Genomic DNA, 21,538 nt, shown 5'->3' with positions numbered 1-21,538 from the left:
CCAGCACTTCCCTACCGACCGCCCAGGTGTCCCCTTGTGCTAGTGACAGACAGCATTTTAAAGCAGCCAAGAGACTTCCATCGAAAAGAGAAAAGGCGGCGGGCCTGCTCTGGAAGAGCGCTTCGCAGGCCAGCGGATGCGGGTGAAGTGAGGAGCCGCGGGCCACACGCACCCTCCACGCTCTCCTGGTGCTCACCCTGCGGTGCTCACCCTGGCGGCAGCGGGATCACCACCATGCCCCCGGGCCCCGCCCACCCCAGAGGCCCCTCCTCTCCCTGGTGCCTAGCGCAGTGCCCCCTCTCCTGTGCGGCCAGGGACTGCGGCCCCCAGGGACACTGCACAGCTCTGACCCCCTCAGGGAACCTCAGGGGACAGGAGGCCAGCGCACCTCCAGGGCATCTTCAGGGCAGCATTGGGGCGTTTCTAACGTGGCCCATGAGAAAGAGCCCTCTGACCACTCGCACTGGGGAGGGAGTCCCCATTATGCCGATGCTTGTGCTGCAGGGACACAGTCCTGCAGATCCTTAAAGACATGGCAAGGCATTTCACTCTCACTGACAAATATTTAAGTCATTTATTGCCGTTAAGTCACAGCATTTCAGAAGACACATGGAAACGGACACTTTTCAGACCCTGGGGTGAGACCTGAAGGGTGTAGCTGGGGTTGTCTCATGGTCGTTACAGAAAAAGGCAAGAGTTCTGAGCACTCAGGTCTGAGAGTCACCGGCTTTGTTTGTTCTCTTCCGTTGCGCGCTCAGTAAATCCTAACAGATAACAACACGGCCTCAGAGAAAGCATGGCTGGGAATCACGGAATGACTGCCTGTGACAACTGGTTGGGGGGAGGAGAGTAGTCAGTACTTGGGAGGCAGCCGGGGCGGGTCAGGGGCTCAGGGGCTCTCGCTGTGGGTGGAAATGGTTGGGTTAGTAAAACAGCATTCAGCGGGTTTTCCAGAGCAGGGCGTCCTGAGGACGGAGCCGGAGGCCCAGCAGCGGGCAGCGCCTCCCTGCCCGGTCACGCTGCTGCCTTCTTATTCATGCTGCAGGGAGACAAGGACACAGGGGGTGTCACTGCGCCTCAGGGCCCGGAGGCTTTAAGAAGACCTCACACAACAGCCGTTCCCACTCCCGATGTTAGGAAGACACACCCTGTCCACACTGCAGTCAGTGCATCTGCACGGCGTGGCGTTAACTGCCAGGCACGTTTCACACTCAACAGCACAGCTTTCTCAGAAACGGGTTTCACATCCGTCTGCACACACTCATGGCCCAAATGCCCAAGACAGGGCCGGCCCGCTCTCCCCTCCGTCAGCCAAGAGGACTTACTTGTATTTGATGAGCCGCCCGCCCTGGATGAGCTGTGCCACCTCGTTGGTGGCGTGGCACACGAACAGGAGCCAGTTGCGAGGCTGCACCTTGTAGGCGAATCTCATGAACGTCAGAGAGTAACAGCAGAGGGCTGCAAACACCAAGCAGAGGGGAGCAATGGCTCACGGTTCAGAGACCTGGTGTGGGAGGGACCCCAGACCCACCAGGCACCAGCCTGAACCAACCAGAGAAGCTCTTCCGCCAAGACTGTGACAGGAGATAAATTCTGGCGGAAAGGCACCAGGAATGGGAAGCTCATCAGGTATCGGACTCTCCTGGTGGGTGCTGTTACTTATCACCTGAACATTTTAAGGATGGGGTGTCGGAGGGAGGGAGTGGGCACCTGAGTTCCAGCCACGGTCCTGTCCCCTGGAGTTGTTCACAGTCCCTCACTTGCAGGAACTGCTTTGTCATCCTCTCAACAGCTTTATGGTCAAATATCAGGGCTTCAAGTCAACGTAAGAAAGCGTTTTCCAACTACGCCCCAGAGGACACCTTCTTCAGCTGGGAGCAGTCAGCCCGCCGGCTAGCGGGCTCCAGCGCTCCCAAGGCAGCGTTTCAGAGCCGCCTGCCTTTCCTCCCGGGGAGGGTGATGCCATGTCCTAAGTGACTGTCCCGTCCGGAGCTGCGCGGGGAGCTGTCTATGCTAATGATGCGGGGAAAGCCGCCGGTGTTCAGAGCACACACTCACCGAACGTCATCCGCCCACTGATGATCTCCGGAGACTTTTTCATGTCATTGATGGCGGCGATGGGGAGACCCCAGTTGGCTACTGGGCCCCAGAAGTGCTGTGGGAAGACAGAGAAGGGAAGGAAGGGAGAGGAAAAATGAAGGCGGAGCTGTGAACAGCTGGGCGTCAGTGTGAGCCTTGGGAAACAAATTCCTGAGCTTTGTCCTGGGCTCACTGGTCAACCGGCGAAGAGTTTGCCTATGAGTCAGCAGTTCTTACAAGGTGAGTTCAAAGCCAGAAAGGACTGGCAGTTTACCAAGTCCTGACCAGCTTTCAGAGGTCAACCAAGTAACCTGATTGTCCCATTCAGAGAACTTTACAGTGAGATGAACTTCTCACACAATTCAGTCTTGCCATAACTTAAAACCTGTGATAACTATTCTCCATAATTTAATGCTTAAATCTATCAAAACTTCTTTTTCAAATTTTCATTGACATCTTTTAATATGCAGATCCTAAACTGGATACTTTCTCTGAAGAAAGGAACTTTAATACGGGAAATTTCTTTGGGCTCATGTGAGCTATTTTAAGATCTGAGAACCTGGAAATCTACACTCAAGAGTCCCAGATATTAAGATTGGAAAATAGCCCTGGCTGGTTTGGCTCAGTGGATAGAGCATTGGCCTGCGGACTGAAGGGTCCCGGGTTTGATTCCGGTCAAGGGCACATGCCTGGGTCGCAGGCTCCATCCCCGGTAGGGGGCCCATAGGAGGCAGCTGATTGATAATTCTCTGTCATCACTGATGTTTCAATCTCTCCCTCTCCTTTTCTCTCTGAAATAAAAATATGTTTTTTTAAAAGATTGGAAAATACTTGTAAAATAATAGCAACAACTTCTATTTTTAAAATGGACCAATGGCTTTTCATTTTCCAACCATGGGGCCGTCCGGGACACCAAGGTTCAGCGGCCCATGCTTAACAGCAGGGACAGCCAACTCCGCTGTGGAGTGACGAGTGAGGGCTGCACTGGCAGGTCCTGTGAGGCAGGGCGTGCACTGTGGCCGTGAGCATGGCCGGTACTTAAATACATCTCTTATAAAGTCCCTAGGAGGTAAAAATAACTCCACACTGGCTGACTAAGGTACCCACCTCAGCAAGTTTAATACGCGCTTTCTAACTAGGGCAAGGCTCTCGTGCTCGCGTCCCTTTTTAAAGTACGTTAGTCTATGCTCTAGCAGAGTCACCATAAATGTCTAGATAAAGAAGGAATTTCATGATAAATATTTGAAAGGAAAAAATTAACATATTTTGGATTAAATGGGAAAATACTTCTATTTCATTATAAATTCGTAACTTGGGGTAAAGAACATCCACACGAATGAAGCGCCATGATCTGGTTACTGACTGGGTGGAGTCTGTGCTCTGTGCCCACTGCTACCAGGAGGCCGTGCCCCTGGGTCCTGCAGAGGCGGGACTCTAGGAGGGACCAGAGGACCGCAGGGACGCCGGGGCGCCCTCAGCCGCTCCCCTTGCCCTGGTGCTGGTCACGCTACCTCCAGCAAAGGGGTCTGCTGTCCCTAACTCTGTTGATGCGGGATCTGCGACAGCCTGAAGTGAAGGAGGAACGATTTTCTTACCGTGCTGTTTTGTGAGAAATCACCGCGGTTCAGACAGGGCGACATGAAAAGAAAAAGAAGAAGGTCAGGCGTTTTCAGAGGCGGCGTCCTCTGAGGCCACTGGGCCCCAGGCTGCGCAGTCTCGGCGCCAGCGCTGCGGAGTGGGCCGCTCGGTTCTTTTCCCCCGAGACGTCTAGTGACATTTCTAATAACAACTGGGACCCAATGAAATTAAACCTTAATTTTATTTAAAAAATAAGCGTGATCCTTAGAGGGCGCCAATAGAAACATAATGCAATTCACAAGCAGGAGCCACAAACGTAATTTAAAAATTTCTAAAAGGAAAAACAGAAGTTAATTGTATTAAGTTTATCTATTCCCACATATCCAAGTACTTTAATCTGAACACACAACCAGCGGCAATGCATGAGTGCGGTATCCTGTGCTCTATTTTGTACCGTGTCTTTGAGACGCGGCGATGTTGACGTGGCACCTCTGTGGGGGGGACCGGCCCCATTTCAGGGGCTCGCGGCTCTCACACCACACAGCACGGGCTTAAAGGGGCCGTTCCTTAGACAATGACAAGCTGCAGAGAAGCACAAGGCTGCAGAATTCTATTAGCAACAAACGTCCCACTTTCATTGACTAACAGGTTATGACAGAATGAAGCCCCTAGGAAGAGGCGTGAAATGCTATTTCTGTTTGCTACTGAGAGGCAGGGACCTGAAGCGGTGCCTTCCATTCACAGGGCATTCAAAGAAATATTTATTGAATAAATGAATAGGAAAAACTTTCAATGTCAACTGAACCGTTTTCCTCAACGCTAAGCTTCAGCCCATTTAGAACATATAGGAAGTTTTATGGCGAATTCCTTTTATTTCTGAAATGGCAATTCTTCTTGCCAGGATACAGCTTAATTGTCCTATGAAGGCAAAATCTTAAAGTTTATCCACTGAACGAGTTGTTGAAATACTCTGATACCATCTCCCATAGACACGCGCCCAACACCACTTTCAGAGGTTTGATCCAGAGCCTGTGGCGGTTCTAGTTTACAGCATGAATTGTTGGCTGACGGTGCTAAGAGGTTCTGCTATGAAATATAAGAAGCAGAAAGCCTAATAGATTGTGCCTCAGGCTGTGTCCCAGCAAGTCCACATGACAGCGAGCAGCGCTTTCCACAGGCAGAGGGGGAGGACCTGGGGGGGGGGGGGGGGAAGCGGGGGGCAGCCACGGGCCACGCTCCTCACACGCCTTGGCTCCTGGTCTGAACACAGGCCTGGTACTGAACTCTACATTAGCAACAACGCATTTCCTGTCCCTACAAAAACGTTTTAAAAGAGGCAGAGCTGACCATCTAAAACAGTGACGGTGAACCTTTTGAGCTCGGCGTGTCAGCATTCTGAAAAACCCTAACTTAACTCTGGTGCGGCTTCAGTACAAACATAAAGCGGCAGTTGGCTATTAATGCAGCAGGAGCTCGGGGAAGCCCATGGGCGTTGGTCCTCGCAGCCTGAAAATCAGCGTACACTGCCCCGGGCTCAGGGGCTCAGGCAACTCCCTACCTGCCGGCCCTCACACTGTTTACCCACCGTCACATCTGCCTACACGCCTTGCTAAGGGGCAAATGTGTGTCCACATAAGGCGGGCCGGGCGGGACCGGGCCAGACCGGGCCGGGAGTCCGGTGCCTCTTCCAGGGAGGCCTCCACTGGCCGCAGGCCTTCTAGGTGCCCATTTCCTGGGCAGCATTCTCATGTGCGGGCCGCTCCTCAGACCGGCACCCGCCAGGAGGTCGGCATAGAGGGACCTGGAGAAGGAAATTCCTGCCCGCAGACGCGGTGCAATCCGAAAGCCCTGCACACGGATGCCTGGCAGCCGCACCGTGAAGCCGCTGTGCCAGGACTGGCGGGAAGAACCAGTTCCCCGACAACTGCAGCGCCAAACCTGGACGGGGAGGTGCGGCGGGGAGGTGCGGCGGGGAGGTGCGGGCGGGGAGGTGCGGCCGGGAGGTGCGGCCGGGGAGGTGCGGCCGGGGAGGTGCGGCCGGGGAGGTGCGCGCGGGGAGGTGCGGACGGGGAGGTGCGGACGGGAGGGATCCACCGCACAGCCGGCGCTCGGCGCACTGCGGGCAGCAAAAACCATGTGCACTCAGACTAGCGGGCCCCTGGACGCGCATTGAGGGGTCCCCCCCACCCCACCCCCCCACCCCACCCCCCCCCGCCCCCGGCACCAGGAGCGTCCTCAGCGCCTCCGGGCACGGGCGGCGCCAGGCCCCGCTTCAGTGACACCAACAGCGTCGTCCCGCGCCGCCCCTGGCGCTGCGGAGGCTCCCGCACCGGCTCCCGCACCGGGAGGGCCGAGGACGTGCCCGCGGGACCGCCGCCTGGAAGGACGGCTTCGCTCAGACTCTCCAGCACCCGGGCCGGCCCCGCGCGCCCCGCTCCACGCGGTCACCAGCCCCGCGCGGGCCGAGCGGCTCCGGGTCCGTCAGGGGCAGCTGCTCTTCCCAGCCCCACGCGCGGGCCGGTCGCTCTTCCCACCGCTGCCCGGGAAGCTGGACGCAGACGGCTCGCCGCCAGGCCCGGGTTAGAGGGAGGCAGCCCAGGTGCCCGCGGGGGGCGCCTCCGAGGGCCGGGCTGGGCCCGCCGCCCCCGGGCACTCGCCCCCGGGGAAAGCCGCGCGGACACTCACTAGTCCCGGTGCCCCCAACGCAGCGCGGCTTCCCGGCGGCAGGGGGCGGGGAGACGCGGCGGCCTCGGCCGGGCAGGGGGACGGGGCGCGGGGAGCCCTCCGCTCCCGACGGGAAGGGCAGGGCCACCGGGGAGCGGAGAGAGCCACGCCGGTCCTCGGCCGCACGGTCCGACCCGGGGCCGCAGGGGACTCGCGCCTGAGGACATTTTGGGTTTCACTGCCGCCTCCGCGCGGACGCCAAGTCCGTGAGATGACAACAGGGAGAGGCGGCCTCGGCGCACATTCGTCCCGGCTGCAGGCCCTTCCCGGCCGCGCGCCGCCCCGGGCGTCTCCCCCGCGCGCCCCCGCGCACCCGGCGGCAGGTGCAGAGGGGAGCCCCCGCCCGCTGTCCGAGCGCCCGGCCCCTGCGCCCCCGCCCGGCCCGGCCCGGCCTCCCGGAGCTCGCGTCGCGGCCGGGCTCACCTCATGAGGTAGTCCCGGAAGTCCTTGCTCCGGACATAGTCCGCCGCCTTGCGCACCAGCGCGCCCGCCATGGCCGTGCCGCACGCAGGCCGCCGTCGCCGCCGCCACTCGGAGCCCCGCAGCCAGGCCCAGCGGACAGAGGGGACACACTCCAGCCCGCCGCCCGCGTCACGACAGCTCGGCCCCGCCTTACGGCCGCCGGCGCTCGGCCAATGGGAGGGCTCGGGGCGGGAGGCGGCCAGCGGATTGGCCCGCGCGCGCCGCACACCTTCTCCCCGCCCCCCCGGCGCTCGGGGGCGGGGCCTCTGCCGTAAACTGGCCGGGCCGGGCGGCGACTGGCGGGCGGTTGCTAGGCGGTTGCTGGGCGGTGACACTCCCGGCGGCGTCCGCTCAAGGGCAGGGCGCCCGCCTCTCCGGTCCCCGCGCCGCGCCCGGTCCCCCCCCGCCCCCCGCCGCCCCGCGCTTCCCCAAGGTCACGCAGGCCCCGGCGTGCGAGGGGCCTGGAGCCACAGGGTTTGGCGGCGGCGGTTTCTGTCGTTCAGGGTTAATTTTTGTGTTTGATTCTCCATCCGGGCCTCCGTGTGGGTGACTCGGGCATTGGAGACGCTGCAGTGACGGTCTTGGCCCAGGAGCATCGCCTGGGAGACGGTGACTCGGGCGCGTGTTCACATCGGTGATGGGCCAGCACGCGCGGCTCTAGAGCCACAGCCCCCGGACGGCGGTGTGCCGTGTACCGCGGGCGGCGGCCCTTCCCGCGCACCGACTGCCAGCTGCGGGCGCCCCTCCCTCCCGCGATGCATGCCCTTCCCGGGCGCGGACTGCCAGCTGCGGGCGCCCCTCCCTCCCAGGGCGGCACGCCCCTCCCTCCCGCGATCCTTGCCTTTCCCGGGCGCCGACTGCCAGCTGCGTGCGCCCCTCCCTCCCGCGATGCATGCCCTTCCCGGGCGCCGACTGCCAGCTGCGGGCGCCCCTCCCTCCCGCGATGCACGCCCTTCCCGGGCGCGGACTGCCAGCTGCGGGCGCCCCTCCCTCCCGCGGGGAGGGCGAGGGGGTCCCGGTGCCTCCGGTCAGGTCGAGGGAACGCTGTGCAGCAGCAGCAAGAAGAGGCCTCGGTGTGCGCCGGGGCCGACCGTTACCGTTCACGGGAAAAGCGTCAGGCGCAGAACGGTGTCGGATATGCTGCTCGTGTGCGCACAGGGACACCGACAAGGAGACAGCAGACGGGAGAAACGTCGGGGCTAAGGAGGGTTACGGGTTCGAGGGATGCGGGAAAGGCCGCACCGTACCCTCCTGCTCCTTCTGACCTTGGTAGAGTGAGCAGGTGTTCGCTCTTAACAAATAAATGCGCTAAAGAAGGAGAACTGCTTTTTAGAACTAAAACAGCAAGTCGCTGATTGGATCGGAATCGCGTTCTGCGGGGATCTCCCCGGGTCAGCCTGGCCTTGGTCTGAGTCCCGGGCTGGACACTGCAGCCTCCTGGCCGCGCGGGGAAGGTTGGCGCAGCCCTGGTGCTTCCCCGGGAGGTGGCGTGGACGCCCTCCAGGGAGGCAAAGGGGTTTCGATGATTAACAACGTTAACAGGTGCCTCCTGTTGACCTGTAGGCACTTGAACACCGTTTCTCCTCATATCAACCCAGGAGGGGGGTGTAAGAAACTGCATGGCTTCCTGGATAAAAACCAAACTGCTCCCCCTCCCCCACAAATAAACACGCAAACAAAACCACACCAAACTTCCCCTGCGAGATTGGCGGGCGGAGAAGGCCTCTCGTAGGCCTGTGATCATCTCCGATGCTGAGCAGCCGTCTCCTGAGCGGTGTTCAGCTGGACAAAACAAGGCTTTCTAAGAGCAGAAACTCCTATAATAGCAAAAACAGTGACCTGTGAAGTGGGTGTAAGGATGATGTTCAATGTTGAGTTTACATTTCCGGGCAGAAATTAAATGAAAGAAGGCAGACATGAGGGAGCCTGTATCGTGGGATTCCACGTGTGTGAATGTCCAGAGTACACAGTCCACGGACACAGGAAATAGAGGGGGGCTGCCTGTGGCTGGTGGAGCTGGGCAGTCGGCACTGACCGCAGGCACACGCTGTCCTCCTGGGCGATGGAGATGGCCTGACGGTGGTTGTGGTGGTGGTGGTTGTGCAACTTCGTGAACATGCTAAACGCCATCAAATTACACACCTGAAGGGGGTGAATTAGATGCTATGTAATTATATCTCATAAAAGTTACATTAAAAAAACTTTTTTATATTTTATTGATTTTTTACAGAAAGGAAGGGAGAGGGATAGAGAGTTAGAAACATTGAGGAGAGAAACACCCATCAGCTGCCTCTTGCACGCGCGCGCGCACACATACACACACCCCTTACTGGGGATGTGCCCGCAACCAAGGTACATGCCTTTGACCAGAATGGAACCTGGGACCCTTCAGTCCTCAGGCCGACGCTCTATCTCAGTGGTTCTCAACCTTCCTAATGCCGCGACCCTTTAATACAGTTTCTCATGTTGTGGTGACCCCCAATTTCATTGTTACAAATTGAACATAAAGCATAGTGATTAATCACAAAAACAATATGTAATTATAGATGTGTTTTCCGATGGTCTTAGGCGACCCCTGTGAAAGGGTCGTTCGACCCCCAAAGGTGTCGCGACCCACAGGTTGAGAACCCCTGCTCTATCTGCTGAACCAAACCGGTTAGGGCTACTTTAAAAAACTTAACAGTAATTTTTTTTTAAACCTCAAAAAGGTGCATAGAAAAGCAAATAACCCCTGAGACGCTGCCATGATCAGGGCGCCAACTCTCGGCCGTTTCTGCGAGAGCAGTAGCTGTGTGAACTGCTTCCGGCAGCCTCACGGTGAAGGAGTCTCTTCAGGGTGAGCCCAGCGAGTGAGGAAGGAGGGAGGGTAGGAGGGGAAGAACACCAGGTGGCAGTCCCTGTGAGGGACCGACTCGGACGGATCACGGGATAGATGCTACAAGCACTGAGGGCTTGCGTGGCCGGGCGCTACGGGCAGCAGAGGCCTCCCCAGGGTCACTCACGGATTGACAGGGAGGGACCCGCTGATGACAGCGGGGTGTCTCCTGGAGCCATGCAACATCAAGTACACAGCAGGGGACCTGAATCCATTGAGCCTGTAGCTCCACCCCCAGGTTCCAGGAATGAAAGGGTGAGAGGAATAGCCCAAGGATGGAACCTGTTGGAGAGGACATGGGGACGGAGCCCTCTGGGCCACACGCCCCGGCGTGAGGAGGGGACTGACCATCCGGGTGGACGCAGCCCAGAGGAAACCTAACGGGAGCCGCCCATCAAATGCGAGGCTTCAGTAGCCACGTGAGGTTTCCGTAGCCACGTTAAAACGTAAAAGGAAACAGGTGGAATTGATTTTACTCGTCTATTTAGTCCAGTGGCTCTCAACCTTGGCTGCACATTAGAATCACCTGGGAATCTCTTTAAAATCCTGATTTCTGGGCCTCATCCTCCGGAAATTCTGTTTCTTTATTATGGGGTGGGGCCACGACATGAGTAACAAAGAACCAGAATTTCCGGAGGATGAGGCCCAGAAATCAGGATTTTAAAAAGATTCCCAGGTGATTCTAATGTGCAGCCAAGGTTGAGAACCACTGATCTAAGATGTTATTTCAATATGTAACCAACATAAAAGTTATTATTGAAATGTTTTAGGTTCTTCTTTTCATACTAAGCCTGCTAAATCTGGTGTGAATGTTAGACTTACAGTTCATCTCAAATCGGCTGCCAAGTTTTCATTGGCAAAACTTGATCTGCATTTAAGTTTCGTGGAGTTTACCACGTACCGATGTCTGTCCCCATTCCCAGGTTATGCCACATCTTGAAATTCCAAACTGAACTGAGCACCTCCCCAAATCATTCCCCTTTAACCTTGGCACTCACATGGACGAAACCAGCTCATCTTTTTCAGGAGAATTTGCTTTGAAGCAGAAGCAACATCGGTTTCGCAATGACCTCGGTTCACGTTAAGTAAATTCACCTCCTCTTGTTGCAACTCCGTTGTGTTCCCTTGAGCTCAACGGTCAGTGGCTGCCCACGCTGACCGGCATCGCCTCGGTTTGGGGCAGACTTTGCAGCTGCTTCACACAAGGCTGAGGATCACTAACAAGTGTTCGCCCGTTCGCGTTAGAAATGTTTCCAAAATCACGACGACTGGTTTGTATTCCAGAAATTTCCATTGCAAATAAAGTCTCCAGCCCGGCCGGCCTGGCTCAGCGGTTGAGCATCGACCTCTGAACCAGGAGGTCATGGTTCGATTCCTGCTCAGGGCACAGGCCCAGATTGTGGGCTAGATCCCCAGCGTGATGCGTGCAGGAGGCAGCCGATCCATGATTCTCTCTCATCATGGATGTTTCTCTCTCTCCTTCCCCTTCCCTTCCTCTCTGACATCAACAATAAAAACATCTTTTAAAAATAAATAAGTAAATGAGCCCTCCTGCCTCCCTGTGCAGCTGGAGCACAAACCATCTTCGAAAGGAGGTTTGTAAGCTCCATTCAGGCTGTGCTCATTCACAGGCTGCGACACTGGGGAGGGAGCAGGCCACCCTTGCCCTCGATTGGCCCACATTTGGCAAGTGGTCCCGTCACTTCCAGAAATTCCTGAGTTGGCGGTCATGTCGACATAAATCTCCTGGAGCTCGTCCACAACCCAGCGGACAGGCGCCGGCAAGCACGGCCGCGTTCCCTGGCTTCGGTCTCTTTTGGTCGTTCTGTGAATGGATGAGGGGCCGGAGCACCGGGACACAGGAACCGAACGAGTTTAAACTCCGTCCAGGGCCCTCTTCACAGTGTCGCAAAGACTCCACGCTCCCATCTCTCGGCCAGGGCTGGCGCCGTCTCTGTCTACGCTGCCAGTCTGGTGTTGGCCTAGGAGGTGGCTCACACCCGAGCAGCCCAGCGGCCTTCACTCATTCGCATCTTGTTCCGTACTGGAGTTGATTAGTTGATTAGCTGCATTTTAGATCAGTTTATCACTTTTTAAAAAACCTGAATGATGCCCAGCTGGTGTGGCTCAGTGGTTGAGTGTCGACCTATGAACTAGGAGGTCATGATTCGATTCCGGTCAGGGTACAAGCCCGGGTTGCAGGCTCGATCCCCAGTAGGGGGCGTGCAGGAGGCAGCCAATCCATGATTCTCTCTCATCATTGATCTCTCTTTCTCTCTCTCTCTCTCTTTCTCTCCATTCTTCTCTGAAATCAATAAAAATATTTTTTAAACAATAAAAATAAAACCTAAATGGTGTTTCAAGCAGTCGAAAAATTTATGTATATTCTGGGTGCATACTGTTGGCCTGACATGTTTTCCCCGAATGTGGATTTTCTTCACCGACCACAAGTTGCCGGCCCGGCTGTTCTCCGACGGGGCCGGTTGCTAGTTTCCTCTGGCGCCCAGTCCGGAGTCTCCCTGGCCTTGGTTCTTGTGCTATTTTCCTCTGGTCTTGCCCAAGTCACCGCACAAGCTGGGTCAGCCTCCCCCAGCGGCGCCTCCCCTGAGCCGGAGCCGCGGGCCGCGAGCGGGAACGCTGCTGACGTGGTCAAGGCCTCCGCTGGCCCATCTCTGAGCCTGACCTGAACCCCGGAGGTTCGCGTAGCCGCTGAGCTGTGCGTGTGTGAAGCGAACACACTGCGGGTGCGATGCTGGCACACAGGTGAGAGACACACCGAGCCTCAGAACAAGGCCAGCGCTCCTCAGACACCGGCCGCCCACTGAACGGGCCAGCGTTTGACGGCTCAGGTCCGTGTGCTCGACCCCAGAGCAGCGTCCACGTCGCGGGCGGCTGGGTCTGCGGGCGGTCCTCAGCAGCGTATCTGAGAGCTAATGTTTGGTTTGTCCTGACCCATCACCTTTGGCGGCGTCTCCACCCCAAAAGGAAGGGTGCGCTGGTCGAGCGAGCCCTGGTGTCCTTGGCTGTTTGCCTGAGGGACACTGGACATTCCCCCGAGCGAGGGGGGACGCGGTGTGGCTGCCCCCCACCCCCGTGTTCCGTGCACCCTCACACGCGTGCCCACAGGAGGAAGGAGGGACAGCCACACATCTTCCCACAGTCACGTCACAGAAGCCCCATGGCCATGGCCCCACGCAGCTCACAGGGGCCGGAGCCGGAATGGGAGCCGGACCGTGACTTCCAGGAGCCGCAGCCACGGCGCTCTCCCCTTTCAGCACCGCTCGTGCTGCGTGTCAAGGTCAACTTTTCCAGGCCCGGCTGCGAGGCGCAGGGGCGGAGTGTCGACCTGTGAACCAGGGGTCATGGTTGGACGCCGGGTTGTGGGCTCGATCCCCTGTGTGGGGCGTGCAGGTCGGTGACTCTCATCACTGATGTTCCTATCTCTCCCTCCCTCTCCCTTCCTCTCTGAAATCAATAGACATATATTTTAAAAGCGTAAAGTTCCCCGGGCTTTGGGTGGGTGGGGGCAGGGAGAAGGCGGCGACTTCTAACGAGAGGAAGCCGCTCCCTTTGCAGGTTCGTGATGCACACGTTCCCGACCTCACACCGTTTTTCTCGACATGGACTCCCCACCGGCAGCCATGACTGCCTGGACCCCAGGGAAGGGAGGGGTGGGCGGAGTGGGGAGCCCTCCTCCAGCCCCTGCAGGGCCAGGGGCACGTTTGGAGGCGGCTGGACTCGCCCCCTGGTGGCGGGTTGTGCCAGTTCAAACACATCCCGCCAGGCTTCCCAGAGGAAGCGGCAAGGTCTTGGGAGGAAGAAGAGAATTGAGTGACCAACCTCCAGGGTCCACAGGCCTTCTCGCCGAGCACAGCACAGCCCTGGGTAGAGCCTCAGAGGCCACACGGGTCGTGCTGGCGGAGCGTCGGGCCTGTAGGTTCCGGCTCAGAGCCTCCCGTTCCCACTCAGTCTGTACAGGCACCGCCTACTACAGCTGGGCAGGGACAGGCGGCTGTGGCCGCAGGCTGCTTCAGGCGGCAGGGAAGTGCCCTGCACCAGACCCGCATCGGTGCCCAGTGCCCACCTCGCTGAGCTGCATGCAATGGATCATGGGCTTTGTCTGTGGGACGGAGCCTGAGAGTTTTAAGGGGCGCTCATTACCAGAATGTCTGCCCCCCATCTGCCCGCAGCCTCTCACCGCCCAGTGGCGCCTTCTCTGGCCCGTCCGAATGTGCCCACCGCGCCCTCCCCATGGCCCACGGCCCCTGCCCTCTGCCAGGCACATCCTCGATGCCATTTACTTTGTGAAGACCCTCAGCGGACCTCCCGGTTGTATTTCTCTATAAAGAAAGGAGGGCGGAGTGCAGGGTGGGTAGTGGGGTGTGGGGACAGCTCCCCGCGGCCACCCCAGGCCGCCTGCTTCACCAACACGACCTCCACTGGCTCCTGCCGGTGCCCTGTCCCATCACACACCGGGCTCTGTGTGGAGCACACGCACACACACATGCACGCGCACACACGCACACATGTATGCACACACATGCATGCACGCACACACATATGGAGTGCACACGCATGCACACACCTGGAATGCACATACACACATGCAAGAACATGGAGTGCACTTACATGCACATACATGGACTGCACGTGCACACATGCATGTGCGGGCGCACACACACACACACACACACACACACACACACACACACGGCTGGGGGAGGGAGCGGTGCCGGTCGGCCGCCCCGTGGAGTGCCCCCGCGCAGCGCAGGGGGGCGGAGTCCAGGTCGGGGAGGAAAGAGCGAGGTGCAGACCGTTTGGTGACAACACAGACAGTCGGAGGCTGCGCTAGGAACACATTGCACGTCATAAAACCCGTGTTTATTTAGAAAATCTATTCAGAAAGTCTGGAAAGCGTAATAAATACGTGTGCAGGGCCGCCCACTGCAAACACAACCCGCAAGCGAACAGAGGCCTGTAAACATCTCCGGGCGGCGAGCGAAGTGCGGGGCGGGGGCGGGTGGAGAGCGGGTCGGGGTGCAGCCTCCGTGGGCGGCACAGCCTTGGAGGCCCCCCACCCCCCAGCTGGGCGAGGCCACCCGGAGTCACTGGCTTTTCCTCGCCGTACGGGGTCCCGTTCCGCTCTCGGGGGCAAACACAGTGCGGTCGGCGCCATGCGGGGGCCCAGCCGCGCCTGGGGGACACACCGCCTAGTGAGCCACACTGGCCAGTACTGGCCACCGTCCCACGGGAGGGGGTCAGCCTCCTGGACACGGACGGAGGTGACTCACCTCGCCCGTCCGACTGGGCGGCGGCGCACACCGAGGGGCAGGCCAGGTTTCTCTCCAACTGGGGGCCCACTGGTGGGGTGACCCCGAGAGGGGTCGTGAAGGGTCCGCGAGGGGGTGGGCTGGAGGCCGAGGTCAGGGTGTGGTTTCCTCAGGACAGAGTCCGGGTGTCTGACCAGGGGGTGCAGTCTGAGGTGTGAGCAGGGCTGTGACTTCCTGCCGGGGTCTGTGCGAATCCTGGGGAGCCTTCCCGGGCGCCAGGTTCGGGGAGCCCCGAGCAAGCGTGTGAACTCTCAGACCCCGTCATTCCCACCGAGGGTGCGGCCCCCGCGCCGTCACCTAAGACTTGGTTTCCAGTGTGGCATCGTCTCTTCTCAGGGACCCTCGCTGGGGTGGGGGGAGGGAGGGGTCCTCACTCCGCTTGCCGCTCAGGGCTCTCAGCTCTGGGTCCCCGGCAGCGATCAGGGACCCCCCCACCCTGCAGACACCCAGCCGAGGGCGCAGTGGGCAGCTGGGGCCCCGGCAAACAGGACGCGTGACTTGGTTTCTAGGAGGGTGAACCCGGGACCTGCAGGCACCCCGGTTCCCCGTTTCCGGTAATAAGTGAAGCAACTCAGACCCAAGCAGACGGGCGGCGGGTGTCACGGAGCCAGGGGAGCACTTTCCACTGAGAAAATAGCAAGGCCAGCGGGCCCTGTGGGAATACGTCCCCCTCCGTCCGCTGCTCGGAGAAAAAGCGCCATGTGGACCCACGTTCATCTGCTGGGTCTGAAGGCCACAGCCAGCACGGGAGGGGCTTTCCAGCAGTGGCCCCTGTGCGTGCACGTGCGTGTGTGTGTGTGTGTGTGTGTGTGTCTGTGCGTGTGCACGCATGCACGTGTGCGGTACTGGAGCTGAGACTGAAGGACAAAAGAAACAATAAAATATCGTCTTTTTAGGGAAAACCTGGCTGTGCCCGACAGTCGCTCCCAGAGCCCGGCCTGAGCACAGAGGGACGGACGGAGGGACAGACAATGACGGTCCTCCTCCGCCCGGGGGTGGGGGGTGGCTCCCGGTTGGGCACGAGCTGGAGGAGACGAGGACACAGGCGCTGCCTCCTCCAGCCCCGGGCGGAGCCGTCAGGATTTTATTAACAAAGGGGTGCAGCCTGAGCGCCGGCGTGCACCCGGGACACACGGACTCACTGACCGAGGACAGACCCTGCAGCGGGCGCAGCACACACAGCTCAGCTTCCGCAAAGGGCATCCCGTGCGGACGCAGCCCCGGCCGTGCCCCCGACCCCAGTGGGCGACAGAGGCCCGAGGTCAGGGTCCCGAGGTCACAGTGTCTCCGGGGACAGGGGGGGGAGCAAGCCGACCAAGCCAGGCCCTCAGCCCGAGGGACGCCCAGACCCGGGGCCGCTGCCATCCAGAGCCGGGGTGGGGCTGCACGGGCGCCTGGTGGCTCCTTCCAGGCACCAAGGGGGCACCAAGGCCGAGCGCAGGCGGTTCTGGGGGTGCCTCCTGCTCAGATCGGCTATGAGGACACAGCCCGGACCTCGTCACACACGTGGGGCAGCGAGACGAGGCCATCAAGACGTGGGTCATAGTCAGGGGCCAGGCTCTGCTCCTGTGCCCGTGCCCTCTGTCACCTTCAGCCGCCGGCATCCGGCGCCCTCGAAGCTGGCCCCTCCAGGGAGGCACTGCCATGCCCGCTCCCTCCTGCCTGACCATGGCCCTCACGTGGCAGATCCGCCTCATGTGGCAGATCCGCCCGGTGAGCAAGTGCCGGGGTGGGGAAGGCCTTCGCGTGCAGTGGCGACAGGAGTCCCTGCGGCCGCCGGGGAAGGGGGCGGCAGGCGGCAGAGCGAGGAGGCGAGGAGGCGTGGGGAGGGCGCCCTCGGACCCTCTCAGGCTGAAGGAGAAACTCGGGCCCAGCGAAGGCGCCGTGGTCGCTCGAGCAGTGCCCGTGCCCGGGTCCCAGGCTGGTGCCCGCAGCCAGGCGTCGGGTCCTGCTGGCTACAGCCGCGTGGACGTGAGTCTCTTCATGCCCCTGCGCTGGGCCAGGCCGGACGACAGCACGGGCTCCAGCCGCGGGGCCTGGGGCGTCCTGTGGAGGGCAAGGTAGGTGGCGGCCATGGCACCCTGCAAGGCAAGGGAGAGGCAGTGACCGCAGGGCCACCGCTCCTGCCAGAGCCGGCGGCGCGGCCTCGGGGCCTCGGTTCCCCCACGTGTGAGGGGCACAGGGCTGCGGCGGGACGCCGAGAGCTGCGGGGACCTGGGTCTTATCTCCGTGTTCACCTGACAACCACGGCGGCAGCAGCTGCGCTGGTCACTTGGGGTACATATTCCAGACGCCCACGGGGCCCCAGGCTGAGGTCAACCGCCCCCACTTTGGCAGTCGCCGGCCTGCTCTCGGCCTGCGATGTCCCCACCGCACACTGGACCCGGCCAGGGCCTGGCCACCTCCCATTGGCCACTTACACGTTTTTAAAAAATTGGTTTTGGAGAGAGGAAGGGAGAGGGAGAGAGAAACATCAACAATGAGAGAATCACTGATGGGCCGTCTCCTGCACGCTCTGCACTGGGGATGTGCCAGGGACCTGTTAGAATATTGCAGGAGTGTGCGTGTGTGTGTGTGTGTGTGTGTGTGTGTGTGTCGGGGAGGGGGTGGCTGCTGCTTTGTGAATAAAGTTACCAAATGCAGCCGCACCCGACCGACCGTGGGTCTGCTGTCTCGGGAGTTTCTGTGGGACGCAGTGGAGCGGAGTTGAGACAGAGGCATCCGCTGGAAACGCCTCAAATATTTACTGTCTGGGCTGTCGGGGAAGTGCAGACCTTTGGTCTAGAATTGAGGACTTTGGGACCAGGAGTTGGCACAGCCCCGATTCCCTCTCTCTCTCTCTCTCTCTCTCTCTCTCTCTCACTGAAGCTGTGAGATGGAGCAGAAGCTGTAACTACTCAGTGTCCTGCACGTGTTACATGTATGTGATGAGCTCTGCGCTCTGAATCCTGAGGTGAAGGGGGAGGCATCGCAGCACCGTTCGCGCCACCCCCTCCCCCCCGGCCTCCTGATGCCCGAGTACCTTCACCAGGTGGACGTCCTGCCGGCTGAGCTGGCTCTGGGGCAGGTGCTCTCGGTTCACCACCCACGGGTGTTTGAGGACCTGAAGCGCCGTGAGGCGCTGCTGCGGGTCCACGTGCAGCATCTGGGACACCACGTCCTGCGGGAGCCGGAGGCGGGAGAGGGAGCGAGTGGTCACAGCCGCCCGGGAGCCGTCCCCCCTGGAGGACAGGCCTGGCCGCTGTTCTCCGTCCCAGCTGCCGCCTGCCTTCTAATGGGCTTCCCAGCCTCCATAGTCATGCAAGCCCATTTTTATTCATTTTTATTTTTTAAATATATTTTTATTGATTTCAGATAAAGGAAGAGAGAGATAGGAACATCAATGATGAGAGGGAATCATGGATCGGCTGCCTCCTGCACGCCCCCCACTGGGGATCGAGCCCACAACCCGGGCATGTGCCCTTGACCAGAATTGAACCTAGGACCCTTCAGTCCGCAGGCCAACGCTCTGTCCACTGAGCCACACCAGCTAGGGCACGCACGACCATTTCTAAAAATATCAGCTTCTCTCTGTCTCTCTCTGTCACACATCCCATGGGCTCTGCTACACCAAGGCCGTAGAACATGTGAAAAGTGCTATGGCATGTTTTTGCCAAAATCTTTTTTAGCTGAGCAGCTCTGAAAACAACCCTGCTGATGAAACATCCGTGTTGTGGGCGTGAAGGGGTCCCTGGCTCAGGAGCAGATGGACGGCTGCTCTGAGCGCCCTCCCCGAGGAAGCCCCGGCGTGCGCTCACCTTGGCCGCCTCGGAGACCGAGTCCCAGTTCCCCCCGGACAGCGCGTACTTCCCGCTGCCGATCCGCGCCAGGATCTCCTCCGGAGTGTCGTCCGGCCCGTTAGCGAAAGGGGTGAATCTGCGGAACGAGAGGGTGTATGGGGCGAGGCCGCGTGATCTCAAAGTTCAAAACGGAATCCTGCCTTTGGTTGTTAAAATGGCCTTTCCTTGGCCCGGCCAGCGTGGCTCAGTGGTTGAGCGTCGACCTAGGAGCCAGAGGTGACGGTTTGCTTCCCGGTCAGGGTACATGCCTGGGATTTGCCCTCGACCCCCAGTGGGGGGCGTGCAGGAGGCAGCTGATCCATGATTCTCTCTCATCATTGATGTTTCTGTCTCTCCCTCTCCCTTCCACTCTAAAATCAATAAAAATATATATTTAAAAACAGCCGTTTCTTCCCCATTGTGCTCCAAATCCAGCATTCATGGTAAAGCACAATTTACTTCTGAGTGCTCCGTCCACGTCCTCACTCGGTCACGGCCGGGGTCAGCGGGGCAGGTGAGCCAAGCTCCGTGGACCCAGCACGAGCTTTCCTGGACCACTTCTGGCTTCCCTGGCGGCAGGGTACAATAGGGGTCGGCCCCCTGGCTCGGTCTCCATGGTGACAGCGTGATATGATGGATGAGGGCTGGAGACTTGAGGTCTGAGGAACCCCTGGTTCATCTATCACCGACTCTGGGTTCTCTGACAAATTATTTTTGAGCTTCAGTTGCAACACGGGTAGAATCATGGGCTCACAGGGACCTCGGTACCACGGGCGAACACGCAGAACATGCGTGCTCAGTGCGTGCTCAGTGCGTGCCCACCGTGAATGCGCGACGGTGTGCACTGTCCTCTGGAGTGTAGAGCAGGGCCCACGGGTACCCGCTCTCCGAGCAGGGGGTTCTGGTGGCTCTCACAGCCAGGCCGTGACCTCGGCCCAGGGACCTGGCAGTGTGAGGCCAGGGAGCCCGGCCCCCTCCTCCCTCCGACGCTCGTCACCGATTTACGAGGCAATCCTCCTCAGGCCGGCCCATTAATCCTCGCGAGGCCCCGTGTCCGTTTTGTGGCCGCACATAGGATGGGTGGTCCCTCCACTCGAGTATTTATTCGACTTGAAACGCTGGGCACCAGGGGGTGAGGATGCTAGACTTTATGCCGGAGGAGCCTCAGACACCACACAGCGTTTGCCTCTCAAAGGGAGGGAGCGGAGGCCCGGGGTCAGGAGTCAGCCGGCAGCTGAGCTCGCGAGGGAGACACGACCCACCCCACCGGGTGCCTGGTCCCGGAAACTGGTCCCCGCACGTCTGACGGCCACAGCGGCCACAGCGGGCACAGCGGCACGGGCGGCTGCCGCCGGGTGCTGTCTGACCAGGCCTTCATGGGTGCTTCCTGGCTCAAGAGGACGATTTTAATTTTACTTATTTTTATTTTTCTTAATCCTCGCCCGAGGACGTTTTCCCATAGATTTTTAGAGAGTGAAAGGGAGGGGAGAGAGAGAGAGACCATCGCTGTGAGAGACACATGGATTGGTTGCCTCTGCAAGCGCCACACCAACCGGGGCCAGAGAAGGCGCCTGAAACCAGGTGCATGCCCTTGACCGGGATCGAACCTGCGACCCTTCGTTCAAAGGCCGCCGCCAGGAGCATGGTTTTAAGGAGCGGATGCGTGGACACTTTCAGGGAGTGGCCCTGTGTGGGAGGATGTGGGCGGAGGCCCGAGGCCTGCGTGTCGGTGGGTGAGCGGGGCCTGCAGCCCCGGCCCCTAATCTGGAGGGACCTCCTGGAGGAGGCGTGGCCCAGGGCCCTGCCTGCTTCTCGCTTCTCCTGAAAGGGGCTGAGGGAGCCCGAGGTCCCCCACACCCGGGCCCGGGGACAGGGCCAGCCTGCAGGCCGCGCCTCCACGTGGACGGAACGCCCGGGCGCTGGCAGGGGCGGGTCTGCTCACCCCCGCCAGCATGGTGTACAGCAGGATGCCCAGGCTCCAGATGTCGCACGCCGCGTCATAGCCTTGCCGCTTCAGGACCTGGGGGGACAGACGCCACAGGTGAGCACTGGGCGGGGACAAGGCAGGTCTCGGCGCGCTGCTCCCGTGGGACGGGATCCCGCAGCGTGGGGACGGGTGTCGTTCACTCAGGCAAAGCCACCCCAACGCGCCCCACGGCTCCCCAGAGGCCAGCCCCCCCGGGAGCCACAGCCTGCGGGACACAGGCTCGCAGACCGAGGAGGGAGCATCGCTTTGTTAAGGCAGAAGAACTGCTACATGAAGGTCAAATAGAACGTGACACCGACACCCCAACCGCCTGAGGAGCGGCACTGAGTGCGCTCGTGCTGTGCCGGCCGCCACCTCCACCTCCAGAACCTCCGCGTCTCCCCGACCTCAGCCCCTCTCACCCTCGGCCCCCGGGCCCTGCCCGCCCGCCCTCTGCGCCTCTACCTGACCCTCCAGGTACCAGACAGGGTCACCCTCTGTGCCTGGCCCATCTCCTCCCATACTGTCCTCCAGGCGCGCCCGGGTCGCCTGGGGCGGGACGTCCCTCCCTGAGGCTGGGCCACGTCCCGTCCCGTCCACTGTGGACGGACCACACGCGGTGTGCTTCCTTCAGCCCTCGTGACCCCTGGGCAGCTCCCACCCGGGGCCACTGTGTCATGCTGCTGCGAGCAGGCGGGCAGAGTCA

General features: G+C 60.1%; 2 protein-coding genes across 5 annotated transcripts in view; both read right to left on the bottom strand.

The window, feature by feature from the left end:
• Window positions 1-555: 555 nt before the first annotated feature.
• MPC1 (mitochondrial pyruvate carrier 1) lies at window positions 556-6,970 on the bottom strand. 2 transcript variants are annotated; one of them, XM_070417364.1, is made up of 5 exons: window positions 6,805-6,970; window positions 4,727-4,730; window positions 2,059-2,155; window positions 1,326-1,458; window positions 556-1,039 (listed from the first exon to the last, which is right to left on the bottom strand). In XM_070417364.1, the coding sequence occupies exons 1-5, from the start codon at window positions 6,873-6,875 to the stop codon at window positions 1,015-1,017; spliced, it is 330 nt and encodes a 109-aa protein (XP_070273465.1). In that variant the 5' UTR covers window positions 6,876-6,970; the 3' UTR covers window positions 556-1,014. The 2 variants fall into 2 exon arrangements, with proteins under 2 accessions (XP_070273465.1, XP_070273464.1); XM_070417363.1 differs by lacking the exon at window positions 6,805-6,970 and having other exon boundaries at window positions 3,675-5,208.
• Window positions 6,971-14,577: 7,607 nt separating this feature from the next.
• Window positions 14,578-21,538, bottom strand: part of RPS6KA2 (ribosomal protein S6 kinase A2) — a 96,916-nt gene continuing 89,955 nt past the window's right edge. For all 3 annotated transcript variants that reach the window (XM_070417355.1, XM_070417358.1, XM_070417357.1), the window contains 4 exons: window positions 20,811-20,886; window positions 18,846-18,964; window positions 18,071-18,208; window positions 14,578-17,129 (listed from right to left, as the gene is read on the bottom strand). In XM_070417355.1, coding sequence (XP_070273456.1) covers window positions 17,004-17,129; window positions 18,071-18,208; window positions 18,846-18,964; window positions 20,811-20,886 — 459 coding nt within the window. In that variant the 3' untranslated portion in view covers window positions 14,578-17,003. The remainder of the gene's footprint in view (window positions 17,130-18,070; window positions 18,209-18,845; window positions 18,965-20,810; window positions 20,887-21,538) is intronic.

Source organism: Myotis yumanensis, unplaced genomic scaffold (assembly GCF_028538775.1).
Source record: "Myotis yumanensis isolate MYYU_CA2020_CCGP unplaced genomic scaffold, mMyoYum1.0.hap1 SCAF_6, whole genome shotgun sequence".
Taxonomy (NCBI): Eukaryota; Metazoa; Chordata; class Mammalia; order Chiroptera; family Vespertilionidae; genus Myotis; species Myotis yumanensis.
This window is presented reverse-complemented; position numbering and strand designations above follow the sequence as displayed.